The 22,130-nt window shown below is 30.8% G+C and overlaps 2 protein-coding genes across 45 annotated transcripts in view; both read right to left on the reverse strand.

Annotated features, from left to right (window-relative positions):
- The window catches only part of Dus1 (Dihydrouridine synthase 1), a 104,030-nt gene extending 101,363 nt beyond the window's left edge, over nt 1-2,667 (reverse strand). For 31 of the 41 annotated variants that reach the window (XR_012458436.1, XR_012458444.1, XR_012458434.1 and 28 more), the window contains exon 1: nt 647-2,665. The gene's annotated coding sequence lies outside the window, so the exon portion shown is untranslated. Of the gene's footprint in view, nt 1-646 lie in introns of all 41 variants that reach the window. The other 10 variants (XR_012458440.1, XR_012458446.1, XR_012458442.1 and 7 more) reach the window with 2 other exon arrangements.
- Nucleotides 2,668-5,231: 2,564 nt separating this feature from the next.
- LOC141454119 (ATPase family gene 2 protein homolog B-like) lies at nt 5,232-15,679 on the reverse strand. Of its 4 annotated transcripts, XR_012458450.1 has the most exons (12): nt 12,632-15,679; nt 11,989-12,166; nt 11,725-11,903; nt 8,792-8,979; nt 8,510-8,715; nt 8,011-8,211; nt 7,808-7,923; nt 7,562-7,722; nt 7,298-7,388; nt 7,111-7,226; nt 6,449-6,684; nt 6,209-6,364 (listed from the first exon to the last, which is right to left on the reverse strand). XR_012458450.1 is itself a non-coding variant. In XM_074127988.1 (11 exons), coding segments are annotated over exons 1-11 (2,106 nt in total). In that variant the 5' UTR covers nt 13,301-15,679; the 3' UTR covers nt 5,232-5,249. The 4 variants fall into 4 exon arrangements, 3 of the variants coding, with proteins under 3 accessions (XP_073984089.1, XP_073984086.1, XP_073984087.1); XM_074127988.1 differs by lacking the exons at nt 6,209-6,364; nt 6,449-6,684 and adding an exon at nt 5,232-5,250; XM_074127985.1 differs by lacking the exons at nt 6,209-6,364; nt 6,449-6,684 and adding an exon at nt 5,277-5,786.
- Between the last annotated feature and the right edge of the window lie 6,451 nt (nt 15,680-22,130).

A 22,130-nucleotide genomic window follows, 5' to 3' on the forward strand; every position in this document is an offset into this window, starting at 1 on the left:
CGAACCTTTAAATAATTTAGTAGAAATTTAAAAACTGCAGAAAATTCATTCTGGAAAATATATATTTGTTCTTCTTTTTGCAAAAAGAGTAAAATAGAAACTATTCTTCACTGAATTTGCCTCAAAAATATATATATGGAGCAAAGATTGTAACTAACTCTAAACATTCTAATTCTTTCAATAAAACTGCTAACTACGAAACACATGTCAACAGGTTATAAATCAACAGATTAACTGGAAAAACTATAAAATATGTGTTTAAGTAATTCTTAATGTCAAAAAAAAAAAAGTATTGAGCGGACTAAAACACCTTTTGCCCTCTAAAGTTCATCTAATGCTTCATTTATTTCTTTAAAGAAAAGTTAAAAAAGTATTTGTTTTATTTATTGAATTAGTGTGATCTGGGCCTTGTCGTAATAAGGTTATTGAATTAATACAAATAAACAATTGAATAGAAAATATATTTTTATAAGTCATAAGCATGCTTGAGTGACTAAGAGAAAATGGAACATCTATGTTCATTTATGATGTGAGAAGTTCCGCTCATTACCTAACATAATGCAGAGTGAATACAGACAAAAACGAAAAATTGTGTCGAAAGTAACTAATTAGTGTTAAAAGTATGAAAGAACTTAAGTAAAATTACCTGAGTTAAAGGAAGATGGTGGCCAAGACAAGAAGTGTATGGCAAACGGCCTGATAGCTAGACTTTAATGTTGTTGTTTGGTTAATGGTGAATCTGGGAGCGGGACCCAAGCAGTTTGACGAGCGGGTCTTGGTGCCATGTGTGGTGTGGACGGGTTTGACAGGCCGGATTCATGTATCGGTGACAATGTGGGTGACATTGGATTACTCTTTCTACGTAAATGACGTCTATGTGGCACAATTCTCTTTTGTACTCTTGGACCTTGCACAGCCGACAATACTTCGCTCAACTCTTTCAACGATACACTCTGTATTTGCCTTCTGGTTGGCGGCGGTAAAGATGGAAGACTTGTTAAAGAACTGCTCCTCTCTGGTCTTGGCTTTACGACGACCGTCGTCCCACCAGTACTTACACTACCTACAGAACCAACACTGCCGGTAGAAAATGATGATGGCATACTTCTACTTGGACGTACTTGATTTCTTCTCACTTGTAGATCAACTTCATCACCTGAACACACTTTGGACAACCAATTACCATTTGACTGCCTTCTTTTCATTTTCCTTCTAGCTGATTTCCTTTTATACGCGTCGATTTGTTCTTTCAAAGTTGGATCTGCTTTTAACATTTGGCAATAACGACATCCTGGACAAGTTTTCCTGATCACTTGCTGGTTAGTAGGCACTAACTGTCGTTGACCATTAGTATAAAACTTGCTGGTGTCCAACTGGAAGCTCGAATTTCTTTTCAACGAAGAAATCTGACTGTAAGAACCGTTCTTTTCTACATCGGAAGTATTATGATTGGTCGTTTTTACATCAAACTTATTTTCGTTGTTTTGAAAATCTATGCTCTTACGTTGTGTACGTTTTAGAAATTTCCAACAAAATCTTTCGTTCGTTTGTACTACAGGGGTTATTGGCGTTCTAATGGAATTTGAATCGCTGAAATTTGTTACGGATTTCCTTCTGTAAGCAAGTTCATTTATATTTGAGCAATAATCTGGTCCAGATTTATCATGTTCTCGTTGATTATAATCAGAATGTACTGTGAAAATTGGTTCGGTGGATGTGTTCGAACTTGGAAGATTAGCTGAAGAAAGTCTGCCTGTTCCGCCTGTAGAAATTTGCCTGTAATTCCTTATATATTCATAGGTAGTTATGCCAAGATAAGAAATGTAGGCATGAAAAAGGCAGAGGTGCATCAAGAGACCAGCCGCAATAGCCGCAAGAGTTCCTACCATTGCGGTGATAAAAAGGAAGACATTGTCGTTCAGGGCGAACATGTTGACAGATTGACGTTCGTATTCGGTGCCATTGAACGGTGAATAATACCAAATGGCCAACCATGTCTGATCGGTATGGTAGAGTATGAGGACGGCCACACAAAGCACCAAAATAACTAAGCATGCTAGCACCGCGGATACGACACAAACTAGAAATGGTACATAGTTTCTACCACCTATACAATGGTTCAACCATTTACAATGATGATCAAATCGTCCAACACACTTATTACACACACTACAGTGTTTAGTCCTTGGACCTGATGTCTTAATATTACACAAGTGGCACCTACCGTTTTCGATCACGTGGGCATGTTTACTACGATCAAATTCTGGTACAGCAGTAGATGTACACTTCAATTTTCTTAATTCTACGTCGGCTGGATCAAGTAACAGAGCTGTAAGATGTGAAACAACGTGGACAATGAAAAGACTGATAAGGACGGCGAACAAAGGCGGCCAAAGAGAGGGCGTTATAGACGGTATGACTAGTAGAAAAGCTGAACCGGCGAACAATATTAATAACAGCCAGCCGAGTATTTGCTGCGGATGTAACGGCCGTTGCAGGCCGTGTAAACGACGCCACTTGCGATGCTCCGGGGCTGCTAGCCCGCTCTGCACCGAGCAGCAGCCATGTTCCGTCATTGGACCATCTCAGCAGACTACTGGCGGCAACTACAGTCCGCACAAACTACGAGATCGATTTGCGCAGACTGACTGAACGCTCGGCAACGTTCCCCACTACAAAACAACTCTTAACTGCCGCCCCCACTTCAAAACAATACTACCTATTCTAATCAAGCAAAATCTATTCAGATATAATCACCTGTACAGTATAACAATTAATGTTATTCCACTATAATTCTAGCCCACCACTTCTTATACAATGATAAGGTAACTACTATACGGAAAATACTGAGACATAACACTGCCGACTTCCGCATTTTACTGCCATTGATAGAAAGAGTTGGTTTAAAGAGTGGCGTGAATTAGCCACTTTGTTGATTGACACATGTACAAGGAATAGTCAAGCCACTTTTTCAGAAAGATAGCAAATCATAATTAAAAGAAATTTTACAATTGATGTATTTTTTGTTAAATTAAAAATGAAGCTGATGAAAATGTCTAAACTTCTACAATGTTTAGCGGCGATAAATGTTAAAGATGGATATACAAATTGTAATTAAATTTCAATATATTTGAGATGACCACACTAGCTTAAATTTTACCCAAAAAGTGGAAAGTTATGCAGTTTTCATTTAAAACAAAATTGACTATCAATAATTTTAAATGGCAGCGATTGTGAAATATTGACGAGTAATGAAATACTGACAGAAATCAAAATTATATACGAACTTTAAATTATCTTCAGAAAGTTCATATCTTTCTTTGACTTTAGTTTTTAAAAAAAATCTAATTAGAATCAGAAAAACTTCAGACAGATGATTAAATGTTCAAAGTTGAACTATTAAAAGTTGTTAATTATTAAATAAATTACACTTATTGCGTTGTAACCTAACAGACTACTTATTAAGGGCAAAACATGAAAGAGAATCATGTTAAATAAACATATACGTAAGTGCCATCACATTCGAAAGACCACAAATCAACCACTGAATTAAACAATTTTGAATTTTGGCAAAACATAAATAGCATCAGACTTCAAATTTCCAGAATGCACTCAACAAAGAAAATATTACATTTGTGGGTATATTAAATAACATAAATAACTAAGTAAGTGGTATAAAGTTACTAAAATTGGAAATTATACAATTACTTGAATTATTTAACTGAACTTCAGCTTTAAATGCTTATTGTATATATTTACATCTGCATACTGTATAATAGTTTAAAATGATAGTTTGTTTAATAAGTTTAATAAGCCTATACAAACTTTTTTTTTATTACAAATGATGAAAAAATGAGATTATGGAAATTCGAGTGTTGTAAGTTTAGTATACATATAACCCGAATTCGTTAGCGTTAGAAACAAGCTTCGTTCAAAAAGTAGTTTGTTTACTAATTGTATGTGCATTAAACGTTTTCATGAGGCAAACAATAACTCTTGATAATGATTTTACCTGAAGATAATAAGTAGTTTCAACAAATTTATTCTGGAGACTTAAGCAGATACTATAAACTTAAGACACAATATTTGTTAAACCTTTGAATATATCAACTTCAAAAATGGCAACAAACTGTACGTTGTTTTTAAATGTACACCAAACCCCAACATTAAATTCGAAAATGGAATATGTCCAAAAATATCAATTTCAAATATTACTTTTCATTCAAAACAATCATCACTCACTTTAATGAACGCATTAAACAAACGTCAAGTTTATTTAATTTAATAAAGACTTCCGATTTTTTATTAGTAGTTGTTACGAATGTATAGAAATAGAATCAGAACAATCACAATTAAGAACTAATATAATTAAGACATATTTTTTCAAATATCAAAGCAATTATTAACGTGAAAACATTAGAATAGTATTTGTCATAATGTTGATCCAAATAGACTTGTACTGAATCACCTACACATTGCTCAGTTAGTAGTACCCATCAATAGCAGGCAAGCATAAGTCAGTAAGGACTTTAAGATAGATGTATACAAAAGTCTTGAGAGCAATGATTTGTCAGAGTTGTTCGTTAGTTTAAGTGAAGTCAGAGCTGTCAGAGAGCTTGGTAGACTTGTCTTAATTTCAGTGGAATGTGTGAAGACTAGATTATTATGAATCGAGTTTAACAGCAAGTAAAAAGTATTACTACAAAGTTGCCTTTTAGTTCCTAGATCCTATTTGACTTGTTTTATTGGTACACAGCGTCGGATGCCATACTTTTTGTTTTAACTCTCGAAATTGTCCCGGTTTAAAAATATATGGTAAGAATAGTTATAGAACTACATGAACTCGTACTTCCATTTAAGAGGACGGATGGGTTTACCTACTCGAGGTAACTACTGATTGAAACATACAATCCCTGGATTTTTTACTCGTTCTATTTCTTTCAAGGCATTACAATCCTTTAAAAGAAATTATTCAAACGTTTCAAGACCAATAAAACATCGTAGATGATATTACAATTTCAGCCGGACGAAAGCAAATTAAGTGGGCACTTTGTAAAAGAGCCAATTAATGAAGGGTGTAAAAACATTCGACTAGATCTTATTAGATTCTCAGGTCTTATCAAGTTTTATAAAAAGTAAATTCAAAAAATAAACTTACTCTTTGTATTGTGTTGAACTCCAGTAACCTCCTATCACTGACACTAGCTGGATAGACACGTGACGCAGTTGTAACCTCCCTTTGAACGCCATCTGGATACGAAAATATATCGAATATTAGTTTTCTTTAAACTGATTAGCTACGCCACATTTTTGCATAAAACATGAAATGCATTTTAATATATACATGTATTTTTTAAAGTAAATGTATGCTCGTAAACATAAAGAGCTATCATGTGACTGTCACCGTGGAAAATCACTCTTTTATACCTGAAATTTCAAAAAATACAGGCCCTTGTTGAACCCAATAGGGTAATAACAAGAGCTCAATGACATGAATCACCAAAATGAAATAAGAGAATTTCTATCAAATGATCAGTAAATAATTCAGTACGCGAGCTATGTATCTGCACCTGAAACTAGTTTCTCAAATCGTTAATATTCTAGCCTTTAACAGTGTTCCTTACATCATAAAAAAGTTGATTTCAAAACAATACAATAAGCATTAAACATACAATTTCCATGTAATCATAAATTAAAAATACTTTCTTTGAGTTTGATGGCGACTCCTCAAATATCTTCGGCTTCGAGCTCAGAAACAAATTTTCACTAGACATCTGGGGACTGGCCTGAAACACCAATGCAAAAATTCTTAGGCAGTTCGTTATTTGACAGGTCCTAAATTATTTAAGGTTTTTCGGCAATCGAGTCTTTAACTTCCCGCTTATCGGGTTCCGTTGCTGTCCTTGATATTACGTTGGAGAATAATTGCATCATTAAAAGTAAACTTACGCTTCAAAAGTTCATTAACAAACTTCTCTTATGTATTTTTTATAGCAAAGAATATTGCAAACTTATAACTGATACCTACCTTCAACTTTGAATCCTACATTTTTCGGAATTGTTACGAAACAAGGAGTGAAAATAATTTTTTTTTTTAGATATTACGAACAGCCAGCCAAAAGTATTTAATATTATATACTTATTATATTAAATAGCATTTCCTTTTTTAAACCAAATCTTGCCAATGGAAATTATTTAGGACACCATAAGTAGTTTACTTTTATTCTATAAAATACTTATAGAATACCATGCGCTTCCTTGGAACAAATATCAAAGTACTTTATAAACTTTGCGAAATAAGACAATTACAGTTTATTGTAAATAAAAAGATTCATTCTGATTGCATCCAATGGACCTGGGAAGTCTGCAAACATAATAAATAAAATCAAGGTAATCATACCACAACCTCACAAAACCATAGCTTGGACTTAGAAATGTAACTAAATACCTTTTTGAAGTAAAATTGAAAGAGATAAATAAAAATACCATTACTACATAACTCCGTTTAAGTAAAGTGAATTAAAGCTCATCTCCATCTTCTTAAGAAAATAATCGTCAGGTCAGCCAAATCACTAACGACTAAACCGCCATTTTTCTTAATTTGAAACTAAATCTTGCATGAAGGTTACGGCTTTCCCATTAATCTAACGATTTTTCTGGTATCAAGAGAATATTTAATTTGAACTGAAAGCAACGAATGGAAATTTCTTTTGAACGTTGAAATATTTTGGCTATAACTTTAATCTACCTCTTAAAGGGCAAAAAACAACCAATCTAAATTATTAAACTATAAGAACTTAAAAGAATTGAAAGGATTTTTTGTATAAATAATGAAATTTACTTTTTTTATTTTAAACTAAGGATGAATTTATGATGAGTTTAAAGGTTTCTGATATATGTAAAAAGAAATTGAAAAACCACACGTGAGAGTGTAATGTTTGACTTCTGATGATCGTGAAATTTGTTATAAGTATACAATTATTATACAATATTTGCACTATTATGTACAAAAATACAACATATGCTTAAATATTTAAAATATAATCTTTAAAAAAAATATATTACAATTTTATCAACACAAATTTTCAAGTAAAATTAAAATCTTCATACCATTTTACAACATTTTTTGTAATCGAAGGTTTTACACTTTTCAAAGCTGTGATAAAATGCTTATTTTGAATATTTTCAACATTCATTCCTTCGCTGGTCAAAGCTTCCAATGCAGCCTAAACAAGATATAGATATTATAATTCTAGTAGATAGAATGGAATATACTTTAGAATTTATAGTTACATACTTCTCTGCACAAGTTACTCAGATCCGCACCAGTGAATAATTCAGTATTAGTGGCAATTATTTCTAAATCAACACATTTATCCAAAGGTATTCTGGAAGAATTCCAAAAATTAATGGAAGGTATTCCGACGTATATTGAACGAAAAATCTTTAATTAATAACAACAAACAGGCAAAAGCGCATAAAAATTCAAATCTCCAGTGAATTGAAAAAATAATAATAATGTAAAAAGCAAAGCATGAAAAAGCAAATCAGATAAAAGTACTTTTTAGTAAGAACCCGTAATATGTCTATTCGGTCATGAATATTAGGAGGCGGAACAAACTGTAGTCTATCAAGTCTTCCAGGTCTTAAGATCGCCGAATCTAAAACATCTGGCCGATTGGTAGCTGCAACGACTATTACATTTTTCTCTAAATCGCTCATCTGAAAAGAAGATTAGATTAAACTCTTCAACAATGAATTTGGTTAACACAGAAAATAGAATCCTCTGTTTCATAATTATACATACGCTCCTGGCTCCTTCTGATTCTTTAAGACCAACTCCATCCATCTCTGTTAGAAAAGCAGAAAGTACCCTCTCTTGAGCTCCCTTCTGGCGACCACCGCGATAGCCTACCAGGGCATCTGAAATAATTTCATCACCTCAAAAATGACCTCATAGAGTTAAATTTTATTTTATTTTAGAAGAAAATTTCACTTTAAATATTTGACCTATTTCATCGATGAATAGTAATGTTGGGGCTGCAGCTCTTGCCCGCTGAAAAAGATAAGAAATTGTTCGTTCTGCTTCTCCGACATACGGTGAATAAAGATCTGCCGCAGATACAGCCAGGAATGTTATATTACTTTCGGCAGCAACTGCTCTAACCAAACTTGTCTTTGCACAGCCGGGTGGTCCATAAAGCAGGATACCTAAACAATAAAATGCTTTGTTCTTCCCTCAATGAAATTAAAAAATTGACAACTGTCTTCCTAAAATTATAACATGCTACAATATTAAATTTAACTGCACATACAGTAGGCCAGTAAATGAAACTAGAAGAACAGTTAATAGTTGGTTAATTAATGCAAATTATAATTATTAAGATTGACGTCTGAGTCAAGCACTGATCTATTGCTGAAGAATATTTACTCATTATCAATGGTTGCTTTTAACCTCTTAATGGTACTTAGCAATAATAATAATTATTAAAAAAGTATCTTTCGGTACCTGAAGGATGTTTAATGTTCAAAGATTTAAATGCCTTAGTATGAAGTAAAGGCCACTGTATTAACTGAGTTAACGATTTTTTAATTCCTTCAAGGCCACCAATTTCTTCTACTTCCTGGTTGTTTTTCACTATACCAATCTCTCCCCTTAATGCACTCGGCTCAATGACAGTTGCATATTTCTTGAACAAGTCAACGTTAATAGCCCTACAATCACAGAAATATTTTTTTCCCAATAATTTAACTAAAAATCTGACTTAAGTTTAATATAATGATAATTTACCAAGAACTTGTAGCAACATTCGAAGTACTTCTTACTACACGATTAACAAGTAATGCTAAATCTGCTAAGACAAAGCCAGGAGTAAATTTAGCTATCTTATCCAAGGAAGTTGATGATAAAGTCATATTTTTACACAATGCCGACAACATTTCAATCCTTTCCGATTCATTAGGTGGTCCAATGTAGATCTTTGAAAATTCATTAACAACTGTTTTAACAGGTAATCATTTTCGAAAATGTTCTTTGGCAAATATTTTTTGTTAAACTGCATTTTTTAACGCAAATATAAATAGGAAAAATTGCAATGTTTGTGTTTAAAATATATATATGTTACGGTAAAAGTAGATATTGCGGCAAATGTACACATTTTCCGCTAAATGTGCACATTTTCCTCCTCGTTTGGGTAATGTGCATTGAACTAACATTTACAATTTCAAAGAAGGGAAATGTACATTGAATTCACAATGACCATGTCGTTTTGGTAAATGTGAGCATACAAAATACGAAATCGCGAACAAAAGTTTATATCATACGAAGATGTTCCTCAAGATGTTGAGAAATCGGTAAGAGAAATTATAGGAATGCAGTCCCTTACTGGTGGACAAGGTTTTAAAAGATGCATCTGTAAAGGAACATGTTCCTCAAAAAAATGCAGTTGTAAAAATGCTGGAATATTATGTAATTCCAAGTGTCACAATACGTAGCAATTCTTGCTCAAATAAATAAAACTTTTTTCATTATGAAATTTCTTATGTTCCTTTATAGTTTTATAAAATTTAACTGTTATTGTCCTGAGAAGTAGGCAGCAAGCCATACTTCAGGAACTTACTATAAAATGATCTTGTTTTACATTCTTTATTTAATGTTTTGCTCTTCACTTCTTTCTTCATCTCTTCTTTCTTAAGGGGAATTTTCAAAAAACTTATAAACTTTTACCCCTGGCAAATATTTAACAAAATTTTGTGAAAATTTTGTTATACTCCCGTTAAATATTTGCACAGTTATAATAAAGAGAAGTATGTTATTATTATTATTTGTTTGCTTCCCATCGTATTGGTCCTGAAAAACTAGACGATTAGACGAAAATTGTATTTATGAATATTGGGATCATAACCTACGACATATTATATAATATGCAAAGAAAAGTATGTTTTGTTTGTCATTTACATTTTTTAATTAAAATAATTTTCGTTATTAAAGCCTTTTGTATTATGTTTATTTAAATAAATATTTTTTTACTGCAACAACATTTTTAATTTATTTGTATTCCAACTTTTCTTAAAACATGAAGGTAAGAGTATACATTTACCAAAACGTGAAGGCAAGAGTACACATTTGCCGGGAAATGTACATATACATTATATTCAGTTCACATATACCTAACTTTTTAGGAAATGTACACATTTTACGGTAAAAGTGTACATTTCCCAAGAGTGTACATTTACCGTAACATATATACAGTGGCTCGCAGTCAAAATGATACACCAGGTTATTTGTTAGAAATTGTTGAATAAGAAGTTCAAAATTATATTTAATTGAAAAAAAATTATTTATTTCAATTAATAAATATCCTAGTTACATGTTCTTTGTGTGAAAACAAATAAAAATGAACCAATGATTTATTAATAAGAATAAACACATTTTTTTACAATTGACTAAGCTCACAGTGAAAATGATACACCGTTATTTGCCCCTATATGTGTGTATTTGTTTACTTTAAATTGTTTTCTCCTCTGGTTAATTTTGTTTAAATTGTTTTCTAAACTCTTCTGGCGAAATCATTTGGTTCTCTTCAGAGACAATATCTGCCGTTTATTTGAACTTTTCCAGTAATGGGAGTACATACAACTCTTAAATGAATTGGTCATTAAACATTTTAATCATGGGAAATCGCTGAACGAAATAGCCGAAATAATTAAAAAAAAAAAGCCGTTCAACTAGCATATAGTGGAGAGGTACAAAAAGGAAAACCGCATTGCCAGGAAAAAAACTAAATCTGCAAAAAAAATATTAAATGATAGGGATGAGTCGTGGATCCTTAGAGAAGTGAAAGAAAATCCATTCCTGAGTGCACCAAAAATAGCCGTAGAGCTATCAAAACGTTTAGGTCAGTCAGTAAGTCCAGAAACAGTCCGACTTGTGCTAAGAAGAAACAAATTTCATGGAAGAGTAGCGCGAAAGAAACCTTTCAGTTAGGGTACAATTTGCAAATGAATATTTATTAAAGGACCCCGAGTTTTTTACTACAGTAATTTAGTAAATTTAATATTTTCGGGTCCGATGGACGTTCCTATCTGTGGAGGAAACCAGGAGAACAACTTGCCAAATCAAAATTTTCGCCTAACTGTGGAACATGGGGGGTGGCAGTGTTATGGTGTTTTATGGCTTTTTATTTATCTATTCAAGTGTATCAATTTCACTGGGAGCCACTGTATATATGAGCAGAGTGGTGGAAGAAATTATCAATACAAAATATATAAGTGACAATACATGCTGATTCGTCATTTCACAAACCCAATTAGCTCCACTACACAGTTCTGAGCCAGATATCATCAGCATTTTAAATTGTTGAAAAGCCATCGAATTGTTCATGGCTGGAAATCAGTAAGTCATGTTCACAAATGTTGGTTTCAGGAATAATAATAAATAGGCGCCTACTTTAATTGAACAACTGAACTCCTCTAGTTTCAAAGACCTGCAAACAAACGCAGATGTCGGACAGAAATACCGCAAGGACGCCAAGACTCCCGAAAAACAAAAAATGACTAAATCACATCTAGGAGATAAGCGCGCAATTAAAAGTTCCTTCATATAAAGATTGTTAAGTTAGGAAATTAACAGAAGTTAAACATTTATAATTTACTTAATTTCCATTTGACGTTTACAACGAATATTATCTCACTATTAATACCTCACCATTATCATTTCTTTACCTGATGTGAAAATCTCGATCTAAGAGACTCATGGAAAGTATTTGCATTACTTGTTGGTGCGATAACGATTACTTTCGTATTGTACATTATACTGCTCAATAAAGAATTTAGCTGGAACAAAATTCTTCCAGCCTGATTTCCAATTACCTCAAGACGAAGAAGAAAGATTGCAACCATACCTACACAAAAAATAAAAACATACAAATCAAAATAAGCAGCTCAAGAGAAAGAATGAGAGACAGAGAGAGAGAAATTCTAACTTACATTCTTTGGAAAGTTGCAAAGCGTATTCAAATTTCTTCTTTAATAAAGATTCAGTTTCTCCGGGCTCTGGTCTGCACAATTCGGAACAATCAATTTTTTGCAAAACTGTACAAGTATTATTACATATCTGTTGAACTAACGTCTTTTTGCCACAACCTGCAGGGCCCAAAAGAAGAACCTGCAAAAATAACAAAATATTAAATATCATAAAACTGAGTGCTAACATTAATTTCTCCTTGTTGTTCAACTTTTAAAAAGAAATGGACTATACATGCAGAAGAATGACAACAAGTCAAATCATCATAAAAGTGCCAGATACGAGTTGATTGTCAAAAACTGTGCGAAAGAGCGCACGGCTGAAAAACTCCTAACTTTAACTCGCCTGGGAATCAGAATTAAGGCAAAATGTAAGAGGTGAATTAAGAATTCAGGGACACATTGTACAAATGTTGGTAACCAATACTAGTTGTAAAAAAAAACAAAAATAAATTTTGGACAATCCTGTTCCTATTATAGTGTTTTACGCTTTTTAAATGTTAACACTAATGAATCTAAAAAGTTTCCATAAGTCGTACTCTCATTTTATTAAAGAATGCAAGTCTTATGAAAATACAGTAATCTAATAAAAGTAATGACTACATACCTGAGGAAGAGGTAGTTCACAATGAGCTTGTTGCATACGAGTTCTACCCATAAAAACTTCTTCTAGATCTGCATAAGGCTTTCTCAGAAAATTAACCTCATTTCTAACACTTTTTGTAACATTGTAATGTTCCACGCTCAAACAATTAATAATTTTGATTTTCGTTGAATTCACCACTTTGCCAACACCTTCAGTCTCAATCTTAACCACTTCTATATAACTAAGGCCCATCTTTTTAAATTCTTTAATTTTATTAATATTTAATACACAATTATTGGTTATTAGAAAAAATTGTAAAATTTGCTTTACTAATTTTCTCAAATGATTATTTACCCATTTCTCTCTGTCCCACACGGATGTAAAAATAACTGTAACAGCAACTTTTTTAATATAATCAATAGTTTGAATTTCTGTAATTTTTACATTTCCTTCAATTTCTGAAAGACTTGTTGGGTTGGGATCTGTAGTAGGATAAAATACAGTTTTATCAATTAAACACATATCTGAAGATATTAGTGGTTTTGCGTACACTTTACATATGTAAGTCTTATGGTCATTTAACTGAACATATACATTTCTGGCATAAAGTTCTTTATGAATGCCATAAGAGAAATAAAGCTTTTGTAAATTAAATAAAGTATGCGGCAATGTAACAACATTAAAATTCATTTTAGCGTCCTATAAATCAGAATCAAAGAACATAGTTGACTGAATGTTACCCAACAGCAACAAATTGTATTTCATAGAGCTGCCAACACAAATGCACCGGTATAACCTGCTCTTTGACACCTTTTTATTTAAAATAAAAACAATCGATTCTATACTCTTCGAAACAATCGAACATATTCAGTAGGCTTGGATATTTCTCTAAAAATGTAATGTAATTTCTCGACAATGTAATTAAAATGAGTATACTGAAGCTTGCATTAATTATAAATCTCTATCTTTAACGAAATAATGTTCTCCGAAAACACTTCCCCTATTTTCTTTTAAAAATCTTAGTTATGTTACGTTATAACTGAAACTGGTGGAAAATAAAAAAAATTACAACTTTTTACAATTTATTTCTTTTACAACAAAAGCACGACGTAATTAATGAGAAAAAAGATCTTTTACCATAAATATCCTCAAATTGTTGAAGTGATTGGATAAGCATATTATTTTGTTGCTTTAAACTATCTGTTAAAACTTGTGTTTTTCTTAATTTCAACATTTTTTCTTCAATAATTTCTGTAGTTTTCATTTTCAATCTAGCAAATTCAATGGCCCTTGACGAACTTAAATTCATTTTCATTTCAATATCCTTTCTAACACGTCGAATTTCATCTTCAAGTGGTTCTTTTTTCATAGTATCCAGTAAAACATTAACCCTATCAATTTCAGCGTTCAATTCACGAACTCTGACATAAGCTAAAGTTAAGAGTACATTTTTCTCTTCGAGTATTTTACTTTTGTAATCTTTTTTAGATTTAGATATTTTTCTAAAGAGACCTACGTTACTTTTATTCAATGTAGAATAAGAAACGAAAACCATTTTCATAAGAGATTTTTGAACATAACTCTCCTCTACAATTCAAATTCAAAAATTATGATGGGTAGAAAATTATTAAAGAAATTCTGTGATAAATAAGACATACAGCATTACACTTTGAAGTACAGTGATTATTAAGTTGCAATCCAAATTGATTACAATTTTTTTTAATATATCGTATTCACTACAAAAGTAACTGTATTTCTTGCGAAAATAATGATTTAAAACCAATGAAAATTAAACATATGCTATTAAAAAACCTGGTAATTGAGACACAAATATAAATTCATCAGAATTATACGTACGGTTTATAAATTAGAAGCAAAAGGATTCTGAGCCCAGTTGTTGATTAAATTGGCAAACTAAATCTCTTGAAACTATTTCAAACTTTTTTTTTAATATAGCTTCACATAAAAAAAATGAAGTCGATAAGTCTCTATCTAATTCTTCTACATCGTCAGGAGTGTAAAAATTCATATAAAATACAGTTTTGGTAAATAAGTGTAATAGGTGGTGTAGTTTTAACAAATTACGCTATTTCTAATTTTTTTTCATGGTAGATGTAAATATCTTCAATTTCCTGATAGTAACTTGTTTCCCATTTTACTGAGTTAAGAAAATCGGAGCTTCTACCAATTTACTTTTCATTCCCAATTACAGCCATAATCTCTGCCATAAATGAACAGTATTGTTCAATAACACTAATTTTCACTTCCCACCCTAATGTAATTTGTATTCATTTGCAAAACCTATGCATTACATCAGCAACAAACTACCACTGGATTTTAAAGACGTCTTTTGATGCGATGGCATGACATACTCAGAGCGCCTTACACTTCCAAAATCTGCCAAATTGTGAATGTGCTTGTGCCAAAGGCTGTGGTAACCATTGAGCCTTTTAATAACAATTGTAAATGTTCAGTCCTCGATAATTCAAAATGCAATAGCTTACAAAAAGCGGCATGTGTGTTCTAAAAACATTTATAAACTAATAAACTCAAAATGTTTTTCATTTTCGAGAAAAGTTTTTTGGTAAACTCAGCCTTGCAGCTTGAATCTGTGCATTTGATTGAGAAGGGATGCGATTATTTCTACCAATACTCCGGTAATACAAAAATAATTGAAAGAGGATTTTTTTTTAAACATTCAATGAACGGAATAAAATTAACTCTTCTTTTTAATAGTTTTCCTAAATTTACTATAATTATTTACAGGAGGGTCATAACAACAGATATACACAGCTGGAAAATAGAAAATTGGAAATAAGAAAGAATATTCTTACATATCACAGACGGAAATGTAAAATATGAACTTAGTATTAAGGAATAAATAGAAAAGAAAATAGAATAAATGAATAATTTATATAATAAAATATTGCATTTTAAAAAATAAATAAAAATTGAAAAAATGAACATTTAAAAAAATAAACTTATCAAAATGAAAATGAAGGATGGATTTTTTTTCAAGATTATATTTAAGTTATGTTATTATAAATTTATATTAATATTTATTATTATACATTCAAATTAGTTTTTCACGTAACCCACACAAAAGATTTTTTTTTGTTCTGACTTCTCCGTTCCCCAGTTATTTTACATAATATATATCTGTATAATAAATATCTCTTCCAAAAGAATACGTCTGTATTTATTTAAATAAATAATAAAAAATGAAAATAATAACTTGTATTTATTAATTTTCAACCATTATTTACAATTTAGTGGTGATAATCACATATAATTATAAAATGAAAGTCACACAATAGTAATTTCTTCCTTTAATTAGTTCTATTAACTATTTTGAACCTTTTGAATATTTTTTTAAAAATATTATATTTATCAGTTCCATTTGTTCCTTTTTAAATAAATTCTTTCTACATACAAGCTTCTCCTTTTTTTCTTTAACTTTTAGAGGAGCTTAGGAGAAAAAGTTCCTCATTAAATTTTTCTTATTTAAATAAATGCAAGTATTTTTGATAAAAGTTAGTTTCTGTAAATATGGAGATGCTATAACGCATATACAATAGTGGTGTAGTTACAAATACGAAATGAAATTATATTAAAAACTAAATGAAAAGTTAAATATTGAGGAAAATTAGAGTAATTTTGGATTTAAGTGGAGTTAGAAGTGAATTATTTACCTAATTTTCTGCGGACACCTCTGGGTGGAAAATTTATGTTTGTATCAGGGCCTACATTAAAATTCAACTTCTTAAAGGATTTTGTATCTGTTCGAAAGGTCAGCTGCGCTAATGAATTTCAAGTGCTTTCTCATCGAAATTGAGGCAGAAATGTTGTTAGGAACCAGAGGAAGCTTCACTATCAAAGATGTTCTTGTGGTCTGGGGGAGCAAGTAATAGCATATTTTGGGAAATGAGTAGTGGAAACGAGGGTAATTTCCAGCCAATCTTTCTTTCAGTGAACCTGCTGATGGCGTGTCTTTGGACATTTCTACCTGGTTTCCCAGGTATTGGTCGACATTGCAGCATTATATTTGAAAAATTCTACTAATTTATAAGTTCCATTGGGAAATGTGTCTCTGTTGAATATCTTGGAAGCGATGTTTGATGAATCTAACTTCCTTAGTAAAACAAAAAGAACCACAACCATTTGACGCTATTTTATAAACTGTGTTTCCAAAAATCCAAATTGTATTTTAACAAATATTCTTTTCTGCTATTGAATGCCCATAACAAAAAGTACAAAAAAAAATACATTGTCATACAATTTTTAAAAAATAACTCTATTAAATAAATATTGCCCTAGAATTAATTATTAACAAGAAATTCGTTTAAATTAATTTTTCCTCCACATTTAAAAAAACACTTTTATCAATTCTTTTTTAGTTTTCTTTTTACAACACTATTTTCTTTTTTAATTTTTTAAAAAATTTTGTTTTTCACAATTTACAAATCTCAGAAAAGTTCTGTTTTTTCTTATTATTCTTTTTTTTTCTAACATACAAAAATATTAAATTACATTAATTGTATTTTATTTATTTGCGTATTTATATATAATTGCTTTTATGTATGTAAAGAGTGCAACAGTAATTAACAACATATGAATAAAAATAATCGTTAGAACTATACTTTTGTATGCGTTTAAAAAAAAAAAAAAAGAAGATAAATAGAAAAATAATGCAAATAATTTAAGAATCAATCCATGCAGATTTTTGTTTTTTTTAGAAGAAAAAATCAATAATATATTAAATCACAAGGTTCAAATTATTAAGTTGACTAAACATTATACAGAATGAGTACCAAATTAATCTCCCCAAAGTTAGAGGAACACCTCATTTGAAACAAAACAGTTCATATAAACCATGGGCCGATATTTAATCGTTTTATATCTGTGAGAAAACATTGTTCAAAGGTGGACGGCTTTGAGAAGGTACCTGGTACCCATGGTATCAAAGGTTGACGCGCCTCAATTGCACTTCTGATGTAACTCAGTCTCTGGGAATGGAAGGGTACTTCCAGAGATTAAAAAGAGCTGACTATAAACCTTTACAGCTGAGGGACATTGACACAAGGAAAAAACATTTCCATGCAAGCTTCTAGCTGCGGAGATGAAGTTCTGGCGATAAACTGGTGTAGTAGCCGAAGGATGTAATGTAGTAAGATATAGAAAAGAGAGAACCAAAGGTAAGCAGAGAAGGGTGAAACAGAAGGAAGCCTAATGGGAAATATCCTAAATGAAGAGGAAGCCCTAGATATGATTAAATGGAAAACTTGTTAAAGAAGGAATTAGGTAGAAGAATTGCGGCAAATACTTTTGAGGGATTCAACTTAAAAAATAAATTGAATAATCAAACAAATCCTCGTATGATTAATTTATAAAGCTCGTATAGGCAAAGCAACCAATCATCTTATTTTGAATCATTTTATTTATTCTTCGATTATTAAAAATAAAGTTGCTGAACTCTCAATCTAAATAACAATATTTATGGAAAAAGAAGTGAAGCAAAAACAAAATTAGTTAATGATCTTTTTCTCAAAACTATTTGAGAATCGGACCATGTTTTATATGAATATTTTTTCTAGTAATTGAATTATGGAACAAACTCCTGAAGTAGGGCTAATTCAGCCAGGTACACCCACCATGTATTTAATTTTGGTTTTAAATTACAATCTGTTTAATATTAAAATAAATTATTAAATTATGATTACAGATATATGCGAGAATATAAACTATAGAATAGGAATATAATTAGAATAATTACTACTTATAAAATATAAATATTCTTTTGTAAATGAGTTAAGAATAAAGTTGTCAAGAAATAGCCGATAAATAGAAAAATTTATATAATATTAAAATATGAGAGAAAAATTATTATTTTTTTTGTGAAAACTGGAATTAATGAAATAATATATTTAATTAAATTTTAGGCCGCTTTACTTTAAAGATAACACACCTATAATAAATATTCCGCACATATCATAATCAAAATAATAATAGTAATAATAAATTTCTTATAATACTTCGTTAAACACATTTATAATGAATGTACGAATTAAGATGGTTTCTTTGTAAAGACTATTGTTTAACATGTTGAGCGCTTATTAATATAGGGCAGGTAGGGCGGCTATTTCGGGGTTGATCGTCAAATACAAGTGGAGAATTGAATCTTGACACAATGACTACCAGGCTTCGGGAACTTTTTTCTCAAAAGTTAATTCAACCAAGTCCATAAATTTTATACTTAGTGTGTGATTTCGTATGGCCAAAAATAAGTACTATTAAAGGAAAAAATGAAAATGATCAGAAGACGTAATTTTAATAGTGTAAAATTTTCAGATTTGTAAGCCCACTTATTCAAGGATATTGTTTCCGTCCCAGCAGCACATTTACATGAAACCCTAAACCTCATGCATTTCCAAAATCACATGTAAAAATAAAAACACACTTTGAATTAAACAAACCAAAACCAAGGTAGAGGGATTCTTATAGAAAAATAAGTTAAAGTTAATGCAGTTGGAAGTTTAATCTAACCACCAGATGTTTTTTTAAGCCCGTTTAGCTTAACCCGACAGTATTTAACATGAAATCCCAGCATTCACACAATTTAAGCTACTATTTCGTGACTATTCCTTTTGATTTCCTACACTCACAAACAAAATACACTACACATCCTAGAGATTCGAAGAATTTAACCAAGAACGAAGTTGAGCATCTGGATTTCTGAATTACTACCTTCTTATTTTTCCAGCAATTCCTCCACCCCACTTTTAACGAACTAATATGTCATAAGGTGTGTATCTCTAAATACTTTGTTGTCTGTTCTTAATCATTCTTACTCCCTTAACTCGTAGTCTTTGATCCTCGCTTTTACGCAACCTTCTTTCATGATTTTACTAGCAGACATGTTCGGGCGTTTTTGTGCGTGTTTAATACATTATTACCCAATTTTTTGGAAGTTTGTATCTATATCTTTAAATATTTATTATGTTATCTTTACGGGATGCTACTTAATGATTTTTTTATTTTGTATTCTTCCTCTGTCCTCTTTTTTCATTCGTTCTGTAAGCACCATCCTCCTCCTTAATGATCAATGGCCATGCACCTTTGTCTTTTACACATCACCTAGCTGAATCCTTTTTTAAGTCATGTACCGAATTCAAGCACTTTCTTGCATCTCTTCTTGAAAAACCTATTATAATTTCCCCGAAAAGTCTTATTTAAATTAAATCTATTTAAATGTGTTTAAACGCTCAATGTGTTAAAACTTTAAATGTTTAAAAAATAAAAATGTAGCACTGTACAGACAATAAAAAATAAAAGCAAATGGCATAAAATGAATATCAAATGATAGTAATTCACTTTGTTTTGCATCAAAATAAATAAAAAAGAATTAATCAACAATTTTTTTTGTTTTATTTTACAAAATAGCACATTTTTATTTTTATTTATTTTTTAAATTGACTAGTCAATAAGCTATATTTATTATATAAACACCTATATAACAAAATTAAGGTTATTTGTTTAAAACAATAATAATAATAATAGTAATTAGAAAAATGAAAAATGATAGAACATTGCCAAAACAAAATCAAGACTAGCCTAGGAAAGAGTGGTCCATTAGTTACAAAAAAAAAAGAAAAGTTCGAAAATCTAAAGAAAATAATAATGTTTTTCTTACTAATTGGCACTCTTTTCTTTTAATTATTTTTTCTTTTTATTATTGTGATGTCATAAGTACAAAAAATCAAAATATATTATGAATATAAATCTTATACAATTATAAATAAACGATTTTTGTACAATAATCATACAATTACAATAATAGCTCAATTTAATTATTTATACGGTTTTTGCATTCTCTTCAGCTATGAGTAAAATAATATATATACTATATAAAAAGAAGACTTTTTCATGTGTGTTAATAGATATTATTAGAAATCAAGAGAAAATTAGTTTAAAAAAATATAAAATATGAATTTAACAGAGAAAAGTAGAAAATCTTCGACACGTTGATTGCCATCCCAACACTGATGGTAAATTTTAACCCAATATTCCTGAGGCCAAGAACTTGTCCCTCTTACCACAATGCCACAATGGAATAATCGTAAATTTCATGAGAGATTTTATTATTTCCAGGTTCAATTAAAGTTGTGAGGTTTCGAGAAGTTTTGAGCTGTTATTTATTATTATTGTTATTTAAAAAAAATAAGTAAGCGACGCTTATCTGCTCTATTCTGACAAAACTAGGTTTTATTTTAGACGAAAAAACGCCTTTTTCTATCAGAAAGGCACAGAAGCAACCGCCTAGTCCAGGAAAGGAATATCTTGGGGAAGTAGGATCAATCGAGAATTGAAAAAGGCCTCCAATTCTGATCTGGCAGGTGTTATTCTTAACCACAAAGAAACTGCAACGGTAGCTATAGTTAAGATCTACAAGATCGAAAAGGAAGTTAGAAGAAGGGCTCTCTGAGTATACTTGGATGCTAAGAAGCAACTTATCAGGCTAGTTGATGCTGCCTTTTAAAACCAAATTGCATTTGCATAAAACATTATTCGCCTCTTTTCAGCATATCAGAGTCCAATGTAACGTACATTAAGGCTAATATGAACAATATCTTTTTAAGCGTTCAAAAGGTGAGTTCTTCGAGGAATTTGTGGCCTAATACGCAATGAACTTCGCAAAAATATAAATAAATAAATAAAATTAAAAATAGGATCGTTCCAACACCAACGCTGTTTTAAAAGAGATGCCCGCAAAGATTTTTTTTACCATTTACTAAGAGAGACAAGGAACCATCCTCACTGGAGGTTTTACGGCAATATAAGGAGAGGGGGAGAATTAAAACTAAGCTGTTACTCGAAGCACTAACATGAGCTATCACGGAGTAGGACTCTCGTCAATGCTGATCCTGCATGTTAAGTGGAACAGGGAAACCTCTGCCCTCATTGGACAAAACATTTACTTATAAGCACAGAAAATGATGTAAGAAGTTTAAGTGTTACCTACACTGACATCAAAGTATGTACAAATAAGACTTAATGTCAATGATTTAACATATAAATATTTGTCATACTAGTTTTTGGTCTCACATTCTAATGTCGTAAGTTCACATAAAATTCAAAATACCAATCAACCAAAAAATACGCGGCTCCTATACAGTTTATTTATCAAATTAATAAACAATCTTGGCAGACAACGTGTGTAAGTAAATAACATATTTATACAAAAAAAAGTATTAAACAGTGAAATTAAACAGATTTATTACAATTATGGTACAATTAAATATTTTAATAATTTATAGTAAAATGTGTATTATAATTCTTTAAATAACAGATTTGGAAGATTGAGAGTAATAGGTTATTAATTAATTTTTTGTTTTTACCTTTGTTATCTATTATTTCTTTAATTTAAACTCTTGTTTTATTTAATAAGTGAGCAAATTTTAATTTAAATATACAACCAGTTCATTAAATAGAATTAATAAACATATATATTTTTCTGTTAATA

The sequence above is a fragment of the Rhodnius prolixus genome, unplaced genomic scaffold (assembly GCF_049639745.1).
Source record: "Rhodnius prolixus isolate KJV_2025 unplaced genomic scaffold, Rpr scaffold_9, whole genome shotgun sequence".
Classification (NCBI taxonomy): Eukaryota; Metazoa; Arthropoda; class Insecta; order Hemiptera; family Reduviidae; genus Rhodnius; species Rhodnius prolixus.